At 38.0% G+C, this 20,693-nt stretch overlaps 2 protein-coding genes across 3 annotated transcripts; both read left to right on the forward strand.

Moving 5' to 3' along the window:
- Positions 1–4,496: 4,496 nt before the first annotated feature.
- LOC146476959 (putative ribosome biogenesis protein RLP24) lies at positions 4,497–9,895 on the forward strand. The gene is made up of 6 exons (XM_085114062.1): positions 4,497–4,660; positions 4,746–4,859; positions 7,945–8,017; positions 8,575–8,638; positions 8,866–8,945; positions 9,765–9,895. Exons 1-6 carry the CDS (start codon positions 4,580–4,582, stop codon positions 9,836–9,838), a joined length of 486 nt encoding a protein of 161 aa, XP_084970188.1. The 5' UTR covers positions 4,497–4,579; the 3' UTR covers positions 9,839–9,895.
- Positions 9,896–11,905: 2,010 nt separating this feature from the next.
- On the forward strand, positions 11,906–19,474 carry LOC146476960 (arrestin domain-containing protein 3-like). 2 transcript variants are annotated; one of them, XM_085114114.1, is made up of 5 exons: positions 11,906–12,355; positions 15,455–15,681; positions 16,535–16,894; positions 18,293–18,467; positions 19,335–19,474. In XM_085114114.1, exons 1-5 carry the CDS (start codon positions 12,118–12,120, stop codon positions 19,376–19,378), a joined length of 1,044 nt encoding a protein of 347 aa, XP_084970240.1. In that variant the 5' UTR covers positions 11,906–12,117; the 3' UTR covers positions 19,379–19,474. The 2 variants fall into 2 exon arrangements, with proteins under 2 accessions (XP_084970240.1, XP_084970242.1); XM_085114116.1 differs by having other exon boundaries at positions 16,535–16,885.
- Positions 19,475–20,693: the final 1,219 nt, after the last annotated feature.

The following is a 20,693-nucleotide window of genomic DNA, read 5'->3' on the forward strand; positions in this document are numbered from 1 at the left end:
GTCTAACATGACACCCGTGCCACAAAGAACGAGAAAACCGCTTATGAGGAAAACCTAGACTATAGATGAAAATTACAAACAGTCGAAAGCAGCCATCACTGTGAATTACAAAAAAAAAAAAAAAACCGAGACAAGCAAAGCACAAGCCGAAACATTGACCAGTCTCGTGTAGTCTTAGTGTACAGTTGATCCAAAAATATTCACTTATGTGCAGAAATGCACACAATGACGAAGATGGCAAATTTTTTTACGAAATCTTGCGACACAATTCACGATCTTGGCGAATTTAGCGAATGTGATAAATTTGGCAAATTTTCGTCAAATTGTCAAACTTATACAAATTAGCCAAACACATGGAAGCCAGCCATGTTGACTTATTTCACCATTTTGACGAATTTGACGGGACTGGTTATGGCATCTTGCAATGAAAACATGCTACTATTGGTCAGTTGCTCCAACATATCTCAAAACTTTTGAGGTTTGTGCACGGTCAAGACCAACTGAATGCTAACAAAAACATATCATCCCAAAGAAGTTTGTCAGGCTTTATAACCATTGCCTTTTATTAACTATGATGGACGAATTTGGCGAAATTTCGTCTAATTCTAAAAGCGATACACATTAGCTAAACTATTCAAATTATGTGACATAGAACTTTGTCATGTTGATGGATTGATATCACAGTTTTGGGGGAATATGACTACTCTGAAAAATTGGGGGAAATATCGCCACATTAACCAAACTGCCCTCCAAAAATGATGCATGTATACCTCGTTCTTTAAACATGAGTCTACAAGTAACATTATAATACCTAAATACGCCAATAGGCCTTATCACGGATTTCGAAGCCATTTTGACGAGTAGGCAAACACGTCTTGAAATAGCAGTGTTTGTATGGAAATCCGATGTCAAATAATTTTCATAAAACATCGCCTCTGAAAAATTCATGAATTGGAAACTTTTGGCACTAGGAAAAGGATTTTAAGAAAAAAAATTGGATGTAGCTGTACCAGAAAGCGGTCATTCGTGTTTTGAACTTTCCATACATTTCCCTGTATTTTTACTAAAAATAGTTCGCGGAAAAAAATACAGGGAAATGTATAAAAAGTTCAAAACACGGCTGGACGCTTTCTGGCACAGCTTCATCCCTCCAATTTTTTCTCTTAAAATCCTTTTCCTAGTGCCAAAAGTTTCCAATTCATGAATTTTTCAGAAGTGATGTTTTATGAAAATTATTTGACATCGGATTTCCATACAAACACTGTTATTTCAAGACGTGTTTGCCTACTCGTCAAAATGGCCTCGAAAACTGTGATAAGGCCTATTATTTCACTCGCAGACTCTGTACACAGGAAAGAAGATGACAGAAGAGCTGTCGAAACGTGTTTTCAAAAATCAGAACTGTTGTCAGCGTTTTTTTTAAACATTTACCCTAAGGTACAATTGAACGATAAAGGGCTAATAAAATAATATATATTAAATTTCACTGTCACTTGCTAATTTACTAATAGAGCATGCAATTCAAAATTCCTTATTAAAAAACAAAAGGGCAAAATAGAAAATTCTCTCCCGTTGGTTGAAATAATACTTTATTGGATAAACGTGATATTGCGCTTGTTTCAAATGCAATGGTTGCCGTATACAGCTGTTTCGACAAAGGTGCAACTTTCAGTGCCGAAACAGCTGTATACGTATACTGATGAATCTGAATTTTGGAAAAACAAAACTTTTTTTAGCATTTATATTTGTTATATTTATTATATGATATTTAATATATGTCATATTATATTATGTTATGTAATATATATAATATGTTATATAATATATGTTATATTATATTTAATTTATATTTGTTATATTTATAACAGTCCTAAATCATTATTATAAACTCACCTATTTTCAGTAAACTATTTTATTTCTCATGCGTCTGGAGTAATACTTCTCAAAAAAAAAAAATTAAAAATGTTACAGACAGTCCAGAATTTTGCCTGTCGCATAGTAAGTGGAAGAAGGAAATACGATCACGTATCTTCAATTTTAAAGGAACTGCGCTGGCTGCCAGTGAAGGAGCATCTTTACAACCGTGATGCCGTAATGTCATTTAAGAATTGGTTCGTGCTTAGCGTGCGCATATCGAATTATGGATGCACGCGGGAAGTTTGGAGAGCACGAGAGAAGCGTAAGGCCAAATCCCGAAACCCGAAAAACCTATTGGGGACCCTCTGAGAGTTGCTCGAGGCATAGCCGAGAGCAACTCTAGCTTCTTGAGTGCTCTCCAAACTTCCCAAGTGCATCCATAACTCGATATACGCACTGCTAAAAGCATGAACCAATTCTTTTATAACATAGTTAAACAAAGTAAATGATTCCGCGAAAACAGGTTTTGTTCCTGGTTACATGTATTTCAAAATTCTCTGTACAAAAAAAAAGGTGAAAATTGTTTTTCATGTCGGTTTAATCTTAATGTTTCATTAAACTTCGACAAGCTCTTATAAATATACATTTTAATGGTGTTGCCTCTCCGTAAAAAGTTTTTTTAAAACATAGCGTGCGCATGCTTTCACCATTGACTTGCACACGTCATCGAATGGACGCACGGCCGTGTGTATGTTGAGAAATGTACCATGATGACGCCAATAGGAATTAGATTAGGATGCACGCGCGCTATGTTATAATTAACTGTTTAACAGGATGTGCTCCTGGATATTTACCCACACAATTCATTAGACGATGTGATGTCACAAATCGTAGAATGAGAAGTTCTCAAATGCTTAACATACCTCGCTTTAGAACAGCAAGCGGCCAAAGGACTTTTTACTTTATGGAAGTTACTTTATGGCTTATCTAACGATCTTAAACTTTGCGAATCGGTTAACGTGTTTAAACGCCGCCTTAGGTCTCGTCTCTTAAGTAACTTTAGCACTTCCGCTATTTAAGTCATTGCTCTATTTAAGTAAATTAGACTTCATTTTATTAAAGTTTAATGTATAATTTTTATCTTAACTGTATAATTAATATTTACATTAACTATATATTATTGCCTCTGAAAATCCTCTTTGGGGAAGTGGTAATAAAGTAATGAATGTATTTCAGCGATTGGTGGAGCATTAGCCACCATATTTGGACCAGGGATTATTAGAGGAGCGGCTTTTATCAAATATGGAAATGTCCCATTTCCTTTGGTCTCTTTTGTTTTGTTTTGCATCATGAGCACAATTAGATAAGAATGAAAACAAACAAACAAACAAACAAACAGAACGGCTCTAATGATCCCAACTCGCTCGGTTGTATTCTTACAGCCGGTTTCAAGTGTTCAGAATTCCAATTCAACGGGCAGAGGACGGGCAGAGCCAGGTTGAAAACGCTATAGCACTCCCTTATGTTTATCCTGCGAAATCGCGCGGAATATCGCCTGATACTTAAGGGTGCGTTTTTTTGGGAGAATCCAAAAACGGATTTGTGATCTCAGATCATTCGGATCATGGTGCATCAAAAGAACCGACGAATCCACTCTGGACAAGGATTTGTCGGTTCCTTTGTTTTCCTTTTGGTTCCATGTTTTTACACGCCCACTGTCTGTGAAGTCTGTATTAAATTGCGTCTGACCGTGATGGATTCTCCTGTCGATACGACTGATGAGTAGACAGTCAAGTCATTTGCCGAGCTGGGTCCTTATGTGGGAATGAAGACCAATTCGTGACGCACACGAGCGGCCACAGATGCTGCATGAGAACGAGGCCACAGAACGGAGCGCTGTTTACTCCTCTCTTTCTTTGCCAGGATTGCAGCTACTCTGTTGACTTCAAAGTCTTTCGTGCCTTGAGTGCACTGGTATGTCCAAAGAGCTCTGTCACAGGTAGTTGCTTCCCAAGAGTGCACGTCAATGTTGCAGCTCTTGAGGTTCGCCTTCAGAGTGTCCTTGTACCTCTTGACGGGTCTACCCTGGTCGCGATGTCCTCCTTCAGCTGTCCGTGCAGCAGCATCTTCGGGACGGGACCCTATCGTCCTCCATTCGGACGATGTGTCCCGTCCATCTCAGCTGGCACTTGATGATCAAGCACTCAATACTGAGAAGGCCGCACTTCTCCAGGACCTAGAGGTTGGACACTCTGTCCTGCCACTTGATGTTGCAGCGGATAAAATGTACTTCAACCGTCTAAATACATTATAATTGACAATTATTCACTGAAGGTGGATACCTCGCCATCCACTTTTAAGTATCAACCGGCATCAACCAATGTTACTATCCGGAGATTGAGTAGCCAATCAGACCGCGTGAAAACCTCTGTCAACCTGGCCCTGTTGTTCAAAGAGCAGATAACTTTATCCAGTTATCCAGCGGATAAAATGTTCTTCAACCAATACATTTTATCCGCTGGATACTGGCAACTTTGAACAACTGGGGCCTGGTGGCCTGGGTCGGACATAAAAGAGGAGTGACCCTGGGAATGAAAAACATGTTCCCATATATAAAGTACCTACCTACTAATAGGGTATCTCCGCTGACTTATTCTTGCGCCATCATCGTAAAGTTCTTTTGCTCGCCTCCTTCCACCGCGCGTAGTGGTTTTTACACAACATGCGTCTCGAAAAATGCTATTTCTGTTCGTCTACAATCTATCCGGGACACGGCACAGTATTTGTGAGGAACGACTGTAAAGTAAGTCATGTTGCTATAATTCACTTGATCAGATTTATCAGAAATATAAAGTAACTTAAGAGTTCATGCTTTCCTTCCATTTCAGATCTTTAGATTTTGCCGTTCAAAATGTCATAAGAACTTCAAGATGAAGCGAAATCCACGTAAGATCAAGTGGACAAAAGCTTTCAGAAAGGCTGCAGGCAAAGAGCTTGCCATAGTAAGTATAAAAAGCAGATACGTCACATTTGTGCAAACGTTTTTTAAAAGCATAATTAAGGGAAAGTATCACAGAAATTTGGTGCTATATCAAAAATTCCAAAACGTTTATTTATTTTATTATTTTTTTTATCAACAGAAACGTAAAAGTATTGCTCAAATTTGTTGTTGATTGTCACCTTTTCTTAGACTACCGATGAGTGTCTCTGGCTACAGAGGGACTGGGTTAGGTTGGACTGCAACTTGAAAAAAGTTAGGGTAACTGGAGCTGGTCATGAGTTGTTCCTTTCAAGAATTCAGTTGATTTCTTTTTCTTGATGTTCTAGAATTATTTTGTAACTAAGTAAAGGTGTTGTCACACCAAAGGTCAAAATCCTTGTGATACTTCCTCTTTAATGTGGGACCTCACCAAGGGTTTCTAAATTGTCATTTCAATCACATTTTCTCAGGCAAATGGAGGCTTTGAAATCCACCACAGTTTAGTCAATAATCAAAGTACAAACAAGTACAATCTTAATCCACGCAGGATATGAGTAAACTGCACTAGACTACTGCTGTCTTGAATGTAGCAGTGTAACTAAAATTTGTTTGAGAAAACATGAGCTCGAGATATTGAACAATCTCAGAATACCTGGCCTATTTGTAACAGCACAAATTAACTGTTTCCCTGTTGTTAAGTTGACTGTCAATCCTTTAAGGTATTCTGAAATCCAGCCTGAGATATATATATAGCCAGGAAGTAGAAATAATTGTCAACAGTATCTAAGGGAAAGAAGTCCCTGAAGTAGATGAGCAGTGTACAGAATATATCCTATGCCCTTCTCTTTTTTTTATTCAAGAATAGAATGCTTATGATAGATTTTTAACAAAATAGAATGCTTGTGATGCATTACTAACAAAATAAATTGGTTAGTGCATTACACATATTACAACGCTACACACGTAAAATTTAAATTCATAAAGTATTTACACATTTTTTTTTGTAGTTACATAATTTCAGATGTGTGATGCACACCTGGTCTTCTTTGCAACAGATAGAATTTTTTACTAACAGCTTTTGAAATATTATAAATTTGTAATGTGAGAGGAAAAGGGAAAAGCCTTCTATTCTAGGACATTGGTCACGCGTCCTACAGGTCCAAATGTAGAATCTTGCGACTAAAAATAGAAAATAATGATATTTGTCTTCCAAGAGCTGGGGTTTTAAACCGATAACCAATGGAAGTGATAAATCACAAGTAGGGGGGCCTTATATGCAGGGCAAGCATTCTTTAAAAGCTTGCCAGAAAAGGGAGATTACTGTGCAGTTCCAGAATAAATGAATCAGTGTCAAAGGTCATTAGTACTAATATTTATTTTTCTCAGGAAATTATTGGTGGCTAATCTTCTGTGTAAAAGCTTAAATTGAAAAAGTAAGAGTTTGCAAATTTTGGCACATTGAAAGGGTTTTTCGGTACACAGCTGCTCAGTTAACAGATTCATTTTGTTCGGTTGAACAGTCCACTGACCATTTCATTTGACTATTTAGAGTCTCTGAGGTAGATGAGCAATGTACAGAATATATCCTGTGCCCTTCTCTTAACAGACCTTTTCATTGATCCGAATGGATTGGAACGAGTTGTAAGGTCTGGTTCAAATGTTGAGCTCTGGGTTTGAGCTATCTTTGTGCCAAGCTCAATCCAGCCTAATTAGTATAAATTAAGTTTGGCCTTAGCACAACTATAGCGTGGTATCATTGCAAGTAATTAAGCATGACAAGCTCTGTCATACTTTAGTTGTGCTAAATGACTTAGTGTGATTTTGATTCAAACACTGCTTAAGTTGTGCTGCACTCAGTGCTGTATTATGATAATGTTTTAGTTATTGTGATGTTTCCATTGTTCAAACATGACTGACCTAAGTTTGAATAAAGTTAAGCCACAGTTGACCCAAAATCAAACTTAATTCAGCTGAGTTCAAAACAATGACAGCATGATATTTGAACTGTGGCCAAAGGTACGTATTACATAGCACCAGTGTGACTAATCAGATCCATTCAAACCTGGTGTGGTACCAGATTCATTGCATGAAACTGTTTTGAAAAATACTTTATCATGAGGCTCACATGAAGTGTTTCTCCTTCTTAATATCCTAGTATTTATCAGCCGCAGACCTTCCTCCTTACAGGTCTATCTCAAGTCTCCTTCAAAATCCAGATCTCTCCCTTTCATATCTACCCTTGCTGTTCTCAATACATTTTTTAACTGCTCTTCCATTTCACTGATCACTAAAACTCAACCTGTTATTCTGTGTTTCTTTCTTTGTACATTCCTGAAATGATTCAAGTATTGCTTGTGCATGCTCAATGAAAAGTGACTTCGTCTGTTATTATGAGTAGAGGGTCTAACCCTCGGCTATGATCTTTGACATGATAATAAAGTTATGTAGGTTGTCACTTGGGAAAAGTTACCAAAGCAGTCAGACTACAAACTGTTCTGACTCATTCATTTTGGTTCAACCCTTGGAACAGCATTAGTTTAGTGTTTAGCTGCCTGTTGCTACCCCAGCTCTAGTTTAAGCCATTTTTGTTGTCTGCCAGTTACCCCAGACATGTTGCTTTTACTCAGCCAATACAACATGCACCTCAGTATTGCCCAAATAGACATTGTAACACAAAATAAGAAAAACAAAATCTTGAGAGTCTTGTTGCCAGACTTGAACTTCTGTCTGTAATAACACAATGTCCATAATAGCGGGGTGTCCACAAAGTGGCAGTTGACTGTATTTCCTAAAACTCTGGGGCCTAATGCTGCCCTAGGATTAAGAAATAAATTACCAACATCTCTGTTTCTCTTGTTGAAAAGAATTTCCATTGCTAATTTTGAGTCGCAGTAGTTGAATAACATTCAAAGTCAAAATGCAGGGTAAAAGAATTTACAGGAACCTGTATTGTTGAGCTAAAAACTGACATTCGAACTGGTTTGGACATTTCTGGAACATGATGTGGAGGACTTGTTTATGCTATTTTGTTGAAAGAGGTCACACTAAATACTGAAGATACAAATAATATAATGTATTAATATATTCCTTTTATTTCTATAACACAGGATAGTGCATTTGAATTTGAAAAGAAAAGGCATGTTCCAGTGAAATACAACCGAGAGCTATGGTCTAATACAGGTGTGTAACAAATGTAAAAATTAATAGTCAATCAGTGGAATTTGCCCAAATATTTTGTATATTCAAGCAAGTCTCAGGATTAAATAATTTAGTAGGTAACTTTGAAAATGGCTTGTGTGAACATTAACAGTTATAGATGTCTACAATTTATTGTGGACAAAACTGTTAACTAAAGAAACTTTACAGTCAATCTCCAAATTCCACCCCTCAGTTGATATATGATCCCATCAAATAGAATTGTAAAGCCTTAATTTTTGTCTCCCATCTTGTTAAAACTGCTATGTAGATAATGCTGCTTGGGTGATTTTATCCTGGAGTCTGGACATCACCATTCCTTGTAATGATGCTACGGTTGTTTAGAAATACTGTTAGGTAAAAACTCTATTAAGTGTTCTTTGCAGTTTCACTTTTCACTTTGTGGCGCATTTCTGGGAGCTTAATATTTAGGAATTGATGAATTAGTTCATAAACAAATTATGAATTCAATTAACATTTCATGTACTAATACACTACCTGGTGGTGATTGTTTAAAACTGGTTTTCAATTTTGATATTTAGTGAAAGCTATGAAGAGAATAGAAGAAATCAGAAGCAAGAGGCAAGATCTTCACATCAAAAACAGGTTTGCATTCATTGTAAACATTGTAGCTATTGTTTTATGTACTTAGTAAGTCAGGAATCCTTTAAATACTTTTCAGTTGCCCCAGTGGTTGATATGGAAACTCAATGTCGATTACAGTCCCACGGGAGATCCCAACATTTGTCTGGGCCTCTGCAGAGATTGATTTCTTACCCATAAGAGAATAAGGTTCTTATGGATAATTTGATCATCTGTTGTTATTTGTTTAGATTAAAACCTGACAAGCAACTGAGAAAGGAGTCTGAGATGAAGGAGGTCAAACAAGGAATCACACTTATTGCTCCTCCAGGTTTGTTCATATACTGTTACTGTTGATATGTACCATCCCTTATCCCAAGTTATCAGTATTATATAAAACAGGGCTGATTGAAGTTCCTTCCCTGTGAATATTTACATAGGCCTTAGCCTCCCTCTTGAGCATAGGTCAGGAATAAAACCCTCCATTAACCGTGGGTTATCACTGCCAGTACAGCCAACTCTTGTCAAGCCTGACCAACCTCGGCAAGGAGTCCATCTTACAGAGGTGTAGACCTTAGAGATGAATATGGTGCAGTAACACATCTCACATTATGTACTTGTGCTTATAGGAGTGTCTGCTTCAGAGAGTGCAGTCCTCTTTAGAGGATTGTCCGCCTTTGAGGTGCCTCCCTTAATTAAGGTCTATTGTTCAACGCACTTCAGCCTGATAATGATTGGGGGGTAAAGAGGCAGTGTTGGGGAGTACTAGAATAATGCTTCCTTAACTTCAATGACTTAAGTTTTATTTTTTGGTGTGCATTTTTGCAAATCATTTTTGCCAGTCGTTTTACCTTTCACTTTCTCTCAAAGGACTAGGTCACGATATTTTGGGTAACACTGTGCGTTTTCGTGAATTACAAGCTCTGAACGTGAAAATGGCGATGGAAAATTCATTTCAGCTTTGAACAACCGGTCCAAACTTTCAATCAGTTTGTGTTCTGATCAGCATCTCTGGTAACCAAACTATTAATTTCCGACAAACTAAACTGATTATCCAAACAACAGCAGCGACATAAGTATAATATAATAGATCCTTGTTACAGCAGGTTGGCTTCCTTTCATTTCTAATGATTTTTTTATTCCTGTACAGTTGAAAAGAAAAGACTTGGACAGAAGATCTCACAAGTCATGCAAGAAGCGGAAAGCATGGAGACTGAAGACTGAGGAACGACACTTTACCCTAAGACTATTAAATAAAATAAACGATCGTTGACTAAATAAGCTGTGGAATTTACTGAATAGGCGTGAGACATGTTCACAACAGATTTCAACTGTTACTACACCCGTTTTGAAATCACTGGTGATCCTTGCAATCTGGTTGGCTCTGAACGGTGCCATTTTTTCATGAATCGCACTATTTTTGCTCTAAATCGCATCCTTTTTTTAGCTCATCAAAATAAAACTGAAATACAATAACCGTGTTTCCAGAAATAGATTAATAAATATTAATATCGACGAAAAACTGTGTGATTTCAAAATGGGTGTAATAAAGTGGTAATTGAACTGAGTGGAGTGCAATTTGGTCTGAAATCATACTCGTTTTCAAATCGAACTTGCGCTGCGCGCTAGTTCGATTTTGAAATCACGAGTATGATTTCAGACCAAATTGCACTCCACTCAGTTCAATTACCATTATTAGTCGAATGAAATACTTTCTTAGGAATTACCATTATTAGTCGAATGAAATGCTTTCTTAGGAACAATAAACACTACCTGTCTTTCGTGTGCCGTACGGGGTGGAATCGCCCCGACATGTGGCCAACTCTGCTGTACCCTGACATTTTGTCGTAACTAATTCAAATCTGCCGTTATAATGCCAAACTGCGTACTACTTGGCAGTTCTCCTCTTTCAAGATAACGACCTACCTACCATTCTACGACAATTTAATCCTGACGTGTCATTTTCCCTGGAACCTTACACGCAAGGCAATTCGCTCACCTAATTTAATCAAACCTCGGCGCTTGTTGGTGTAATTCCTCTGCTTTGCAAGAATTTAATCGATGAACACGGGCGGGCGGCCCGCATCAAACACTCTACCTCTAATGCACTCTACCAAGAAACTTTATATAATCTCGGGTAGATTAGACCTCTGTCAATGTAAACGATAACGCGAGGTGCACAGCGCACACCAATAAATTATTAAGGAACGTTTCTTTCAAAAATGTGGAAAAAGTCGGAATTCAGATTCAGCAATTTTTATCAGTAACTTCAGTTGCATTTAAAGTGACTGATAAGTGACGTACAAAATAAACTTCGTTCAGTTTGAGGGGTGATTAGCATAAAAGCCAAACTGAGAGCACGATTCTCTGAAGCTTCACTAATATGCCACGTGCGCTTTATTGCATATCCAAGGTTTCTTGGTATATTCGTATTGTTACCTCCCGCCCCACTCCAAAGACTTGAAAAAGTCGTTACTATGAACTTTCGAATGTTTTTCTCTGCGACCAGTGGATGTAATCCTCTTTCGGAAAATGTTCTAAAATACCTGCTTTAGGCAACTTTTGTTCGCATTTTTGTTGCGAGGTAAGTTGAACGAACTGTTACTCGGTCTAGCACTGCCTTGAGACCCTTAACACTTATCTCCGTTTATCGTTGCAATACACGCGGTAACAAGGGCGGAATATTCATAATACAGTGTATTTGTCATTCCTACCACCTGTTGAACTGGTTGATGTTATGCAGACGGAAAATGGACACTTTTATGATTTGAATTTGTATCGAACTTGGCTAAAAATTGTGAACTTTCAAAAATGTTGGCAACTTTGCAAATCTATGTTTAGTATTTCAGCTTTTCTCTTATTGCTCATACAGGTTGTTAAGTACCCGCTACATGCACTGCGCCTTTTTTGTTTATCAGTTGTCTGCGAAGAGACCCTCTCCCATTGGACTTCACCTTTTAATCGGTGAACAGAAAGGAAAAGCCCTTTAGTTTGCAGAAAGTTTCCACGTATGCAAAATAAACATCTCTTTATCGTTATCTTTATATTTCTGTTTATAAGCATGAAAGTGTTTCCGATACGAAAATTGAGGGCGTACTAAGCTGATTGACGCGATTGTCACCAACACCAGAAGCACCTGTTATATGTACGGCTGGGCACGCCTAATTTACCATCTTCACTCTCAAGTGCTGCGCGTCCTTTTGCATTCGAATTAACCAATAGAAACCCACATCTGAGGTGTGGCAGGCTATCTTAAGGCAAATTGTATCAAAAGCTCTCAACAGGGAAGGATTAAAACCGGTTGTATATATTTTCCTTCCTGTTACAAGAAAACAGCCGCGCTTTATGATTGATAGCTTGCGACGCATTTATTTGTACATCTTCAACGCTGGATATCAATAGGCGCTGATAAAACCAAAACATAACGGTGCATACTTCAGTCATCCAAGAAACCCAGCTTCAGCTTACAGCATACCTTTCGTCTGAGCGTTCATTTAAAAAAAATGGGGAAGAACTTGGACTTGAAAATGTTTCTTTCTCGTCAAAGTAAGCATTATCACCCCGGTGAAGTGGTGTCTGGTGAATGTGTGTTGCAGCTTAACGATCATCTGAAACTTCGCTGCGTCAGCATTGAGTTTCAGGGCGAATCTTGGACGTACTGGGAAGAAACGGACCTGTACACTTCAACACATAAAAATGCAGAGATCTACTTCCACAAAAAAACTACGCTTTTTGGAAACTGTAAGTAGGCACCGCTTAAGTTACAAGTCAATTGCCGCAACAAAGAAGTACATCCGGTGGTAATTTGTTTTTATTAGCGATACTGAAGGGAGCGTTCGATTGGATCGCACTTCGGAGAAAAAAAAATTATAATAATTAGGGGAATGGTGTGTGGCAAAATATCATTTTTTAAGGCGCTGAAATATAAACTTGTATTACTGATGAAGTGCAGGCGTGGAAATTGAAGTTACATTTCATATTTTATTGGCTCTAAATTCGACTCTAATGAATAAAGCGATTTTCTTTGGGCGGGGGGGGGGGGGGGGAGGAGGGCGAGGAGACATGAAATCTTACTGGGGAATAAGGCGAACTGAACGTACATTGTACCTTTTCTGAAAAAGAATGATGTGAATGCTGGCACATCAAATAAAAGCGCTGGCAAAATCTGTAGTTTAGCAGTGGCCTAAATCTTTTCAACAAGTTACAGTGAAAGTATGAGATATCATATATTTGAACTGCGGATGAGACTGTGAATCATCCTTCACGAGTTTATCACAAATAACCAGCTCCCAGCAATAAGCCTTATTTACATGACCATATAAATTGTTACAGTATTGCAAAAGCGTCAAAATAGTCCTAAAGTTCTGCAAACTGATGGAATCATAAAATACAAAAAACTTACTGCAAAAAGGAAGGCAGAGAAGAGAATTAAACTTCATCAGATTATGTTATATGGTAACAAATTGTTCTTTAAATCAAAACAGGAAAAAATAAACTTAACCATCTGCTAATCAACAACATAATCAGAGGAATTCGTCAATTAACGCTACAATAAATTCTGTGATTTGTATATGTTTGAAGTTTAGAAATTTAGTAACTATTTTATGATAAAAGTTATTTCTAATGGTTAACCAATTACGACAATGAACTTAATAGAAAATGGATTTCATCCTCGATAGTATTGAGCTCACAGAAAGATCAAAGTCGTTCACACCTCGTTATTTTCTCGTATCTACCTGTCTCTATCTTAAAAGTTTGTGATGGCCTATTCTTAGGTCTCACCAAAGAGCTTCTCTCAGCAATTTTTCTGATCAAATCCAGATAAACAGAGGGTGCATAATGTAATCGCTTTTCAATATGCTGTAAAATTCCAGTTTCTGTGAATCCTGAAGGGTATGTATCCAGTGAACGACAATGGCATATTTCGATTTTATGATATATATACGATGGCGCTTGATAATAGAATCATCTAATAAGTAACGGACAATCTTCGAACAGCTTCACTGGATTGGAGTAAAAGTTAAGTTTGCCATTAGAGTGGACATCAATTGACACGGTGCAGCGTCTGTTTAACAAGAGATTCCCTATCCTTACTTTGGAGATATCTTTCTCGCCTGGTTCATACGTCGAACTTAACATGAGCCGAACCTAATACCTATTAAGGTCGACCCAAATAATTAAGTTCGGCTGTTGATTCAGACGTCGAACCTAACTGAAGTCGAACTTAATTAAAGCTAAAGCGAGAAAGTAGATTTTCGTGGTCAGCGGCTGTTGTTTTTTTCTCAACAAGATTCAAAATGGCGGGAAAGATGAATTCTGACATGGAAGAGCTTGTTTGGTAAAATGGCATTGGGGGTTGTCAATTGTTTATTTTAGTATTAGTTTTTATTGATATTTCTTACAATTCTTTATAGTTAAATTTATGTAAAGCGGTTTTCATCATTTTAATGTTAAAAGGCGCTATATTAAGTGAATAAATTATTATTATTATTATCATCATCATCATCATCATCATCATCATCATCATCATTATTATTATTATTATTATTATTATTATAATGAAGACAGGCCAAACACGGCTTCTATTGGTCGAGATAGGAAGAATATATGACGAGTACGTCTTTTAAAGATCTCCCTTTCTTGTACGAAAGTAGGGAAGGGTCTTGTAGATCTCTCTTAGCAGAGGCTGATTTTCTATCAAGTGCCATTTACTCATCTGAATGGTTTTAGGTTAGGCACAGAAGGGCGATATTCCGTCACAAACTGCAAAATGTTTTTGCGCGTTTTTTGTTTGTTTTGTAGAGCCGACATTCTTTCGCTGAAATTAACTTCTGAGAGAGTTTTATCTATCAGGTATTCGAGGTAACCTCTGTAGCGTAATCTCTGTTTGAATAGAGTAATGGTTTCTTCAAATGTTGTTTTTGAAGATTTTGTTCTGAGAAGTCTTGAGGCTTCGCCTTTGATATAGCCTGTATTGGAAAGTTTCTGTCAGTTTGAAGTGCGTGTGCACATCAAAAATAGGTTCGTTTTTTAAATCTTTCGCATCTCAGACAAGTATATTTAGTTGTTTCTAAACAAGAAGAACAAGTACATTCCTCTTTTCCCGCTATCTTGTTCAGAACGAAGTCCTCTGCGCATGCCAAGTCGATGAAACGCGCAGTCCTCTGGGATAGATATAATTTATATAATTTATACGTAACGTATGCATTTGATTCGGCACGTGTAAAGTTCGACGTATGAATCGAAGTCAAACTTTTGCCGTTCTATTCGACTGGCGCAGTCGAATAGAACGGCGGGTCGACCCAAATTCAAATCTGTCGATCCTAACTGATTCATACGTCGATCTTGACATGCGCCGAACCAAATGATTAGGTTCGGCTCATGTAAAGTTCGACGTATGAACCGGGCCTTAGGTGCCTTGTTGTTCACTTAAAGGTAACGCTTGGAGAACTGTAAAATTCATCACTATATATTTTGTTTTATACCAGTCCTATCACCTATGCTCTGGTACTTGAATACAATTCTTAATTTTGGGGTGAAGCCAAGCGTAAGGAAGGAAGGAAGGAATGGCATACACTGCCGAGAGTAATAAGATGTGATGAATTGTTGTTACTGAAACATAGCGTGCTTAGGGGGTATTCACAGGCTCAGAATAAATTGGGCAGACAATATTCTCTTATCTTCAGTACGAGCCGAGCCGTCAACTTTGCGGTGATTGAAGTAGTTGTCCTTGGTTGCCATAAAGCTCAAGCAAATTTTAAATGCGCTATCTTTTATGAATTTGTTCCCGCTCCCTTCTTAAAAAGCTGTCAAACTGAAGTGTGGAAACTTTTTTCGTAGCTGATAAGAAGAAAAGCCAGACGTCATGTCTACCGGCCGGTCGCCATGCTTTCCAGTTTAGCTTCAAAATACCTCCCTACAGTCTCCCATCGTCCTTTGAGAGCAAGCATGGTTACGTCAGGTACTGGCTGAAGGCGCGGATACAAAGGCCATGGAGATTTGACGAGGTTACCAAGGAGATGCTAAACATTTTAAGCGTAGTTGACGTGAATTGCCCTCGTATGTTGGTAAGTTGCATAGGATAACGAATGCCTAAAAAGCTTTCATATCAAAGCCGGTATCTAATCCAAACGGCAAGAAAACATACAAACAAATACAATATTCTATCAACTACCCTAATATGGAACTCCAGAGATTCAGAGGTAAAGGACGACTGAAACCTTCCTGGACTTGCGCAACACAGTCAACGATTTAATGAAGAAATTACCCTAGAATGTCATCACAGAAAATCCAGAGCAAAGAGCAGCGAAGATGCACTCTGCTACACAGAGGATCGGAATGTAGATTGCAATTTTCTATCAAGAAATGAGTTCCTGTTACTGCTATAAGTCTACTAAAAATACATGTAAGAATAACTACACGTATTAATAAAGAAAAATCTAAACTGAAATGATAAGCTACTCAACGAAATGCATCACATGAAGAAATATTAGCTTGTAGCAGAGAACAAAACATCTCTGTAGAAAAGACTGAAGAAATTTTAGTCTTGACAAGTATATTGTCCAATTAAATGATTTCCAACGAAACAGTGGCCCCCAATTTTTGCTTCCTTCAAATTCATAAAACATGTGAATTCACTCTTGTTGATTATCAAAAATCAAACTGGATTCTGCCCGAAGACGAAGAGCAAAACAGTCTCTTTTCGCGGTAAAAATTAAGAATTTATTAAAAATGGCGGCTCTGACTTTTATTATTTGGTTCAGTTAGACAAGAAATCAATCTTGTCATTTAAAAAAGCACATACAATTTTAGGTTTGAAGGAAAAATTCTTTGACATCGTACAATTGGAAAGTAAGTAGTTGGAATATTAATAGGTGTATTTTTTACTGATTTTCACTGTCCTTTGGTTTAATCTTGCAGTTGCCAAGTTTTGGTGAGGCTCAGAAATCGCTCAACTGCTTGTACAATGGAATGGCCTCCCCTCTCAAACTAATGGCTGTTACTGACCGAGGCGCGTACTGCCCACGGGAACGTATCGTGCTGACAACTGACATAAAGAACTTACCGCTGACCCAAACATACCACACAACGATATTTCTTGTGCAGACGATCTCTTTTAAGTCTCGCTGCGGTAAATCAAGGACTGAGAGGTGCCAGCGTAAGATAGTACAGCGGCCTTCTCTATCGTGGGCAGTGGACGAGCTGGAAGTCCCGGATGTCCCGCCGACCATGAAGAGTTGTGGGATACTAACCATTACGTATCATATTAAGGTAGTCTTAGTAAGTCCTTTCCTCTGATATAACACACGGCTGACAGAAGACTGAACTGAACTCAACCTGGACTGAAGGTACATGTGATTAACTGACACCAATTGACAAGTTGTACAATGCAGCTTCAACATTAACAAAGAAGCCATTTTATTGTAGACAGGGGTGAGGTTGGGTGTGGCTGTCGTGAGGTACGCATACATCAAGAAAACGTTTATTTCTATTTGCATTATTTCTCTCTGTCGCATAAGGGGGTATTTGAAAAAAAAAAAAAGAAAGTTGTAGTAAGATGCGCTTTGCTTTTGTACATAACTGTAATGAAAAATCGTTGTATTTTTTTTTTTTTTGCCTTAGTTCTTTGTACTCTCTGCAATGTCGTGCTGTTTCCTTCGACAAGAAATTTTACTCCATCCCGGCTCCATAGGGGCTCTCTCTACCGAGGTGCATAAAAGCGGGGTACCAGCACAAGTTTACCAGGTGGTACCAGTCATGAACCAGCATGTACGGACAAATGACGAGGAACACCTAATCCAAGTTTTATCCCGAAATTAAAAAAGAGATATTTTTAGTTGAAAAATAATTCCAAAATAGCGTTTGAAATTGCGTCCTGAAAGCTTAATCCTCATAAGAAGAGCGAATTTAGAGAAAAATTCAAATGATTCCCGAGGCCCATTTGTTCAAAATCAAATGTGAGTGCCAACAAAAATTCTTCAAATGCGACTGGAATGCCGAAAAGTAAACAAGTTTGAATGGTGAGTTCGCAGAGATCCAAACCCGATCATGTTAAAGTCGTAATGCATGCATGCATCTTATCTCATCAATATTGAACAACAGCCATCCATAAGTTCTGGTTAAAAAGATGTGGAAGGGCTGCACGACCCCTACTCCATGTTAGCCACTTTTCCCCTCCGATTTTTGACCAATTTAGGTTCTTGCGTACATTTAGAGCGAGCTTACTATGAATTGCAGGATTTAATGCTGCATTAACCATATCTGAATGCTACTCAACCACACCACTGGGGCGTAGTAACGGCAGGGATCAGGAACGAAAGTGTGACACAGTATCACACGGCCAAGGAGCGAGTATAGATAATGTTAACTTGTAGAGATTGTTTCCAATTGAGCGACTAAAAGCAATTAGAAAAAGTACTAAAAATTCCATTTCGGAGTTTCTAAAGTTAAACATTTTCTGGGGGAGTTCCCTAGCAGCTACCACCTACACTTGCCTTGGCTCTCCTGAAAGTCTGGCTACAGCCCTGCAGTGAACCGTTTGAGAAAAAAACAAAAAACTATGGTGATGTACCAAGTTGCCATATTCTAAAGAAACCAAGTAAGCATCTGAACATGACTTGATCTTGCGTTTACAGGAAAGTGGCATTGTTTTTTATTGTTTTACCATTGTTTCCTTAGATTGTCCTATCCACATGTGAATCTGCTGGATCTAGCCTGGAGGTAGAATTGCCTATCACTATCGGAACAGTACCACTTCGGCGATCATATGGAATGATTAACAAACTCATCCCCGCGGCCCGACTAAGCAGGAGTTACAATGGAGAGTTCAAGACGTTTGTCACCATCAAGCGGGGTAAGGTACTTCCCTTGCTTTCTTTTTTTATAAATAATCTGATTTCAATGAATTTTCCACTCCCTAAGGCTTTAATGCCGGGTTGGCTCCGGCGTCATTTGTTTGCGTGGACTTTTCACCGACATACGTACATTTCTAAACAAAGCAAAACACAAGAGACGAAGCTACTCAGGTAATCGTTAGCTCCCTCCCCCTCCCCCCCCCCCCCCCGCCCCCTCCTCTGGCTTGTCGGCCGTCATGTATTTGCTTCGAGTTCTCCCGATTGGTTCATTACGTTTTTTACGTCTGTTCAACGACTGCCTAGAGCGTTTTGATTTTACGACAAGTTCAGCTGAAAAGCGCTCTTCACGGGAAAAAAGTGCGCACTTAGGCTAATCGCTAATCAGTTTTATACTGTAATCAGTTATTTTCACATGACCCCACAAGCTCTGAGCTTTAAACCCCATCGTGTTTAAATAAAGGATATGTATGTATGTACATGCCATCTGCAAACATGCAAACTGTTCCTTGTTGCGAACTTATGAAGTAGATTACCCTGAGCCAAAATCAATATTTTGCTACGTCAAAATGACATAACTTTCACAAAACTGCAGGTTTCACTGTTGGAATGTCAAAATACCAGTACTCAATAACAGAACTGCATGTCTCAATAGGAAAAAAACAAGTTTTAATTTTGGCGGTAATCACACTCCCTACAAACTATTTCTCTTCGCCTACGTTTTCTCTAAAGTTACGTGTGAAGTAATCACACTATCAAAATCAAATAAATTACACATGAGAGTGTAATTATTCCGTAGTAGGGAAGAAGATTTTATCACAATTAACTCAACATTTGTCTAATATATTGTTTTTTGCGTCATTTTTCAGTGCCTTTAGACAGTGGAATCCACGCAGCAGTAGTCACTACTTAACGAATGAAGTTTAAATTGTTTACGATCAGTAAAGTTAACTGAGTTTGGAAACTGCATAAACGAGTTTGTGCGACTAGCTAGTGACTTCAATATTATTTGAGTCTAAGAACGACGATCATCGTTGGAAACCAAAAAGAAAAACAATAGATACCTAGAAATGAAAAAAGGATTTTACTCAGCTAAACTGACTCCGTTAAAAAGTAATTTGATAAACTTCACTGGTGAAGATGGCTGGGTGATTGATTAGAGTACAAGTGACCGCTCTGATCTGAGGCCTAACTAAAACGAATATGGTAAATTTAATTCTACTGCATTTGGTCATCATTATAGAAATCTAATGTCAACATACCTTTATTAGTTGTATCAAGATTTGAAGCAATTTACCGAGTACGTTACTTCAGAACCTAGAGTGCTGTAATTCGTTTACGGAAAAGAAATTTCGATTATTGAACAGAATAGCACAGGTATTCTCTAGTTACAAAAGATTGAATAATATGAAGCGTTAGAGTAGATTGAATAAGAGCGAGTCAGTTCTAGCGAGCGCTTCTCGCAAGAATCAGAACAAACCAGTTAGTCTTAAACAACAAATTTATTAACCATAAGTCAAATAAAACAAGAGAATGAATAAATGAAGATTAAAATCATGAACAACATTGAATAAATAATTTGTATGAATTAATCTAATTCTTGTTTACAACCTTTCTTAGTCGCAAAAAGAACAAAGCTAAACAGGTGTGTGCAAAAACTAATCATATTAGACTTTACATAAGCATTTTTGTCCTTGAAAGGGGGAAGGGGGGTCATTAAATCTGGGATGTACAGGCAATAGACATTGAAAATGGCTTTCTCCAATAGTGCCTCATTTGTTACATATTTTATGAAGCATGCCATCTAGCCAAGGTATCACGGGAACGTCCTTTGTTAGGCCTCTGTCTCGATCTATCCAGCAAGGTTGATCGTACCAAGGATAATGACCTTATCCGGTGCTAAGGCGCAACTGGTTACAACATGAGATTGACACGGGATGATAAATTCATTGTTCATTTAATTCCTAAATAAACAATTGATCAGCCTTTGACCAACCGAGTCCTGATACACAATTCTTATCAAATTTCGAATCAGTATAAATTAGCCGTAATAAATTTATACAGTCGGGATAAGCCGGCTTCGTTGACACGGAAATTTGACATCCAGAAGAGTTATAGATCTTCTATCCGTACTGCGCACAGGCCCCAAGTTGCCCAGTCTCAAATAAGGTCAGTCAATGTAAACATCTCACTGAGTAGATTTTTAAGAAAATGAAAGGCTTATGTAC

This window comes from Pavona decussata, unplaced genomic scaffold (genome assembly GCF_977016875.1).
Source record: "Pavona decussata unplaced genomic scaffold, jaPavDecu1.1 SCAFFOLD_72, whole genome shotgun sequence".
NCBI classification, from domain to species: domain Eukaryota; kingdom Metazoa; phylum Cnidaria; class Anthozoa; order Scleractinia; family Agariciidae; genus Pavona; species Pavona decussata.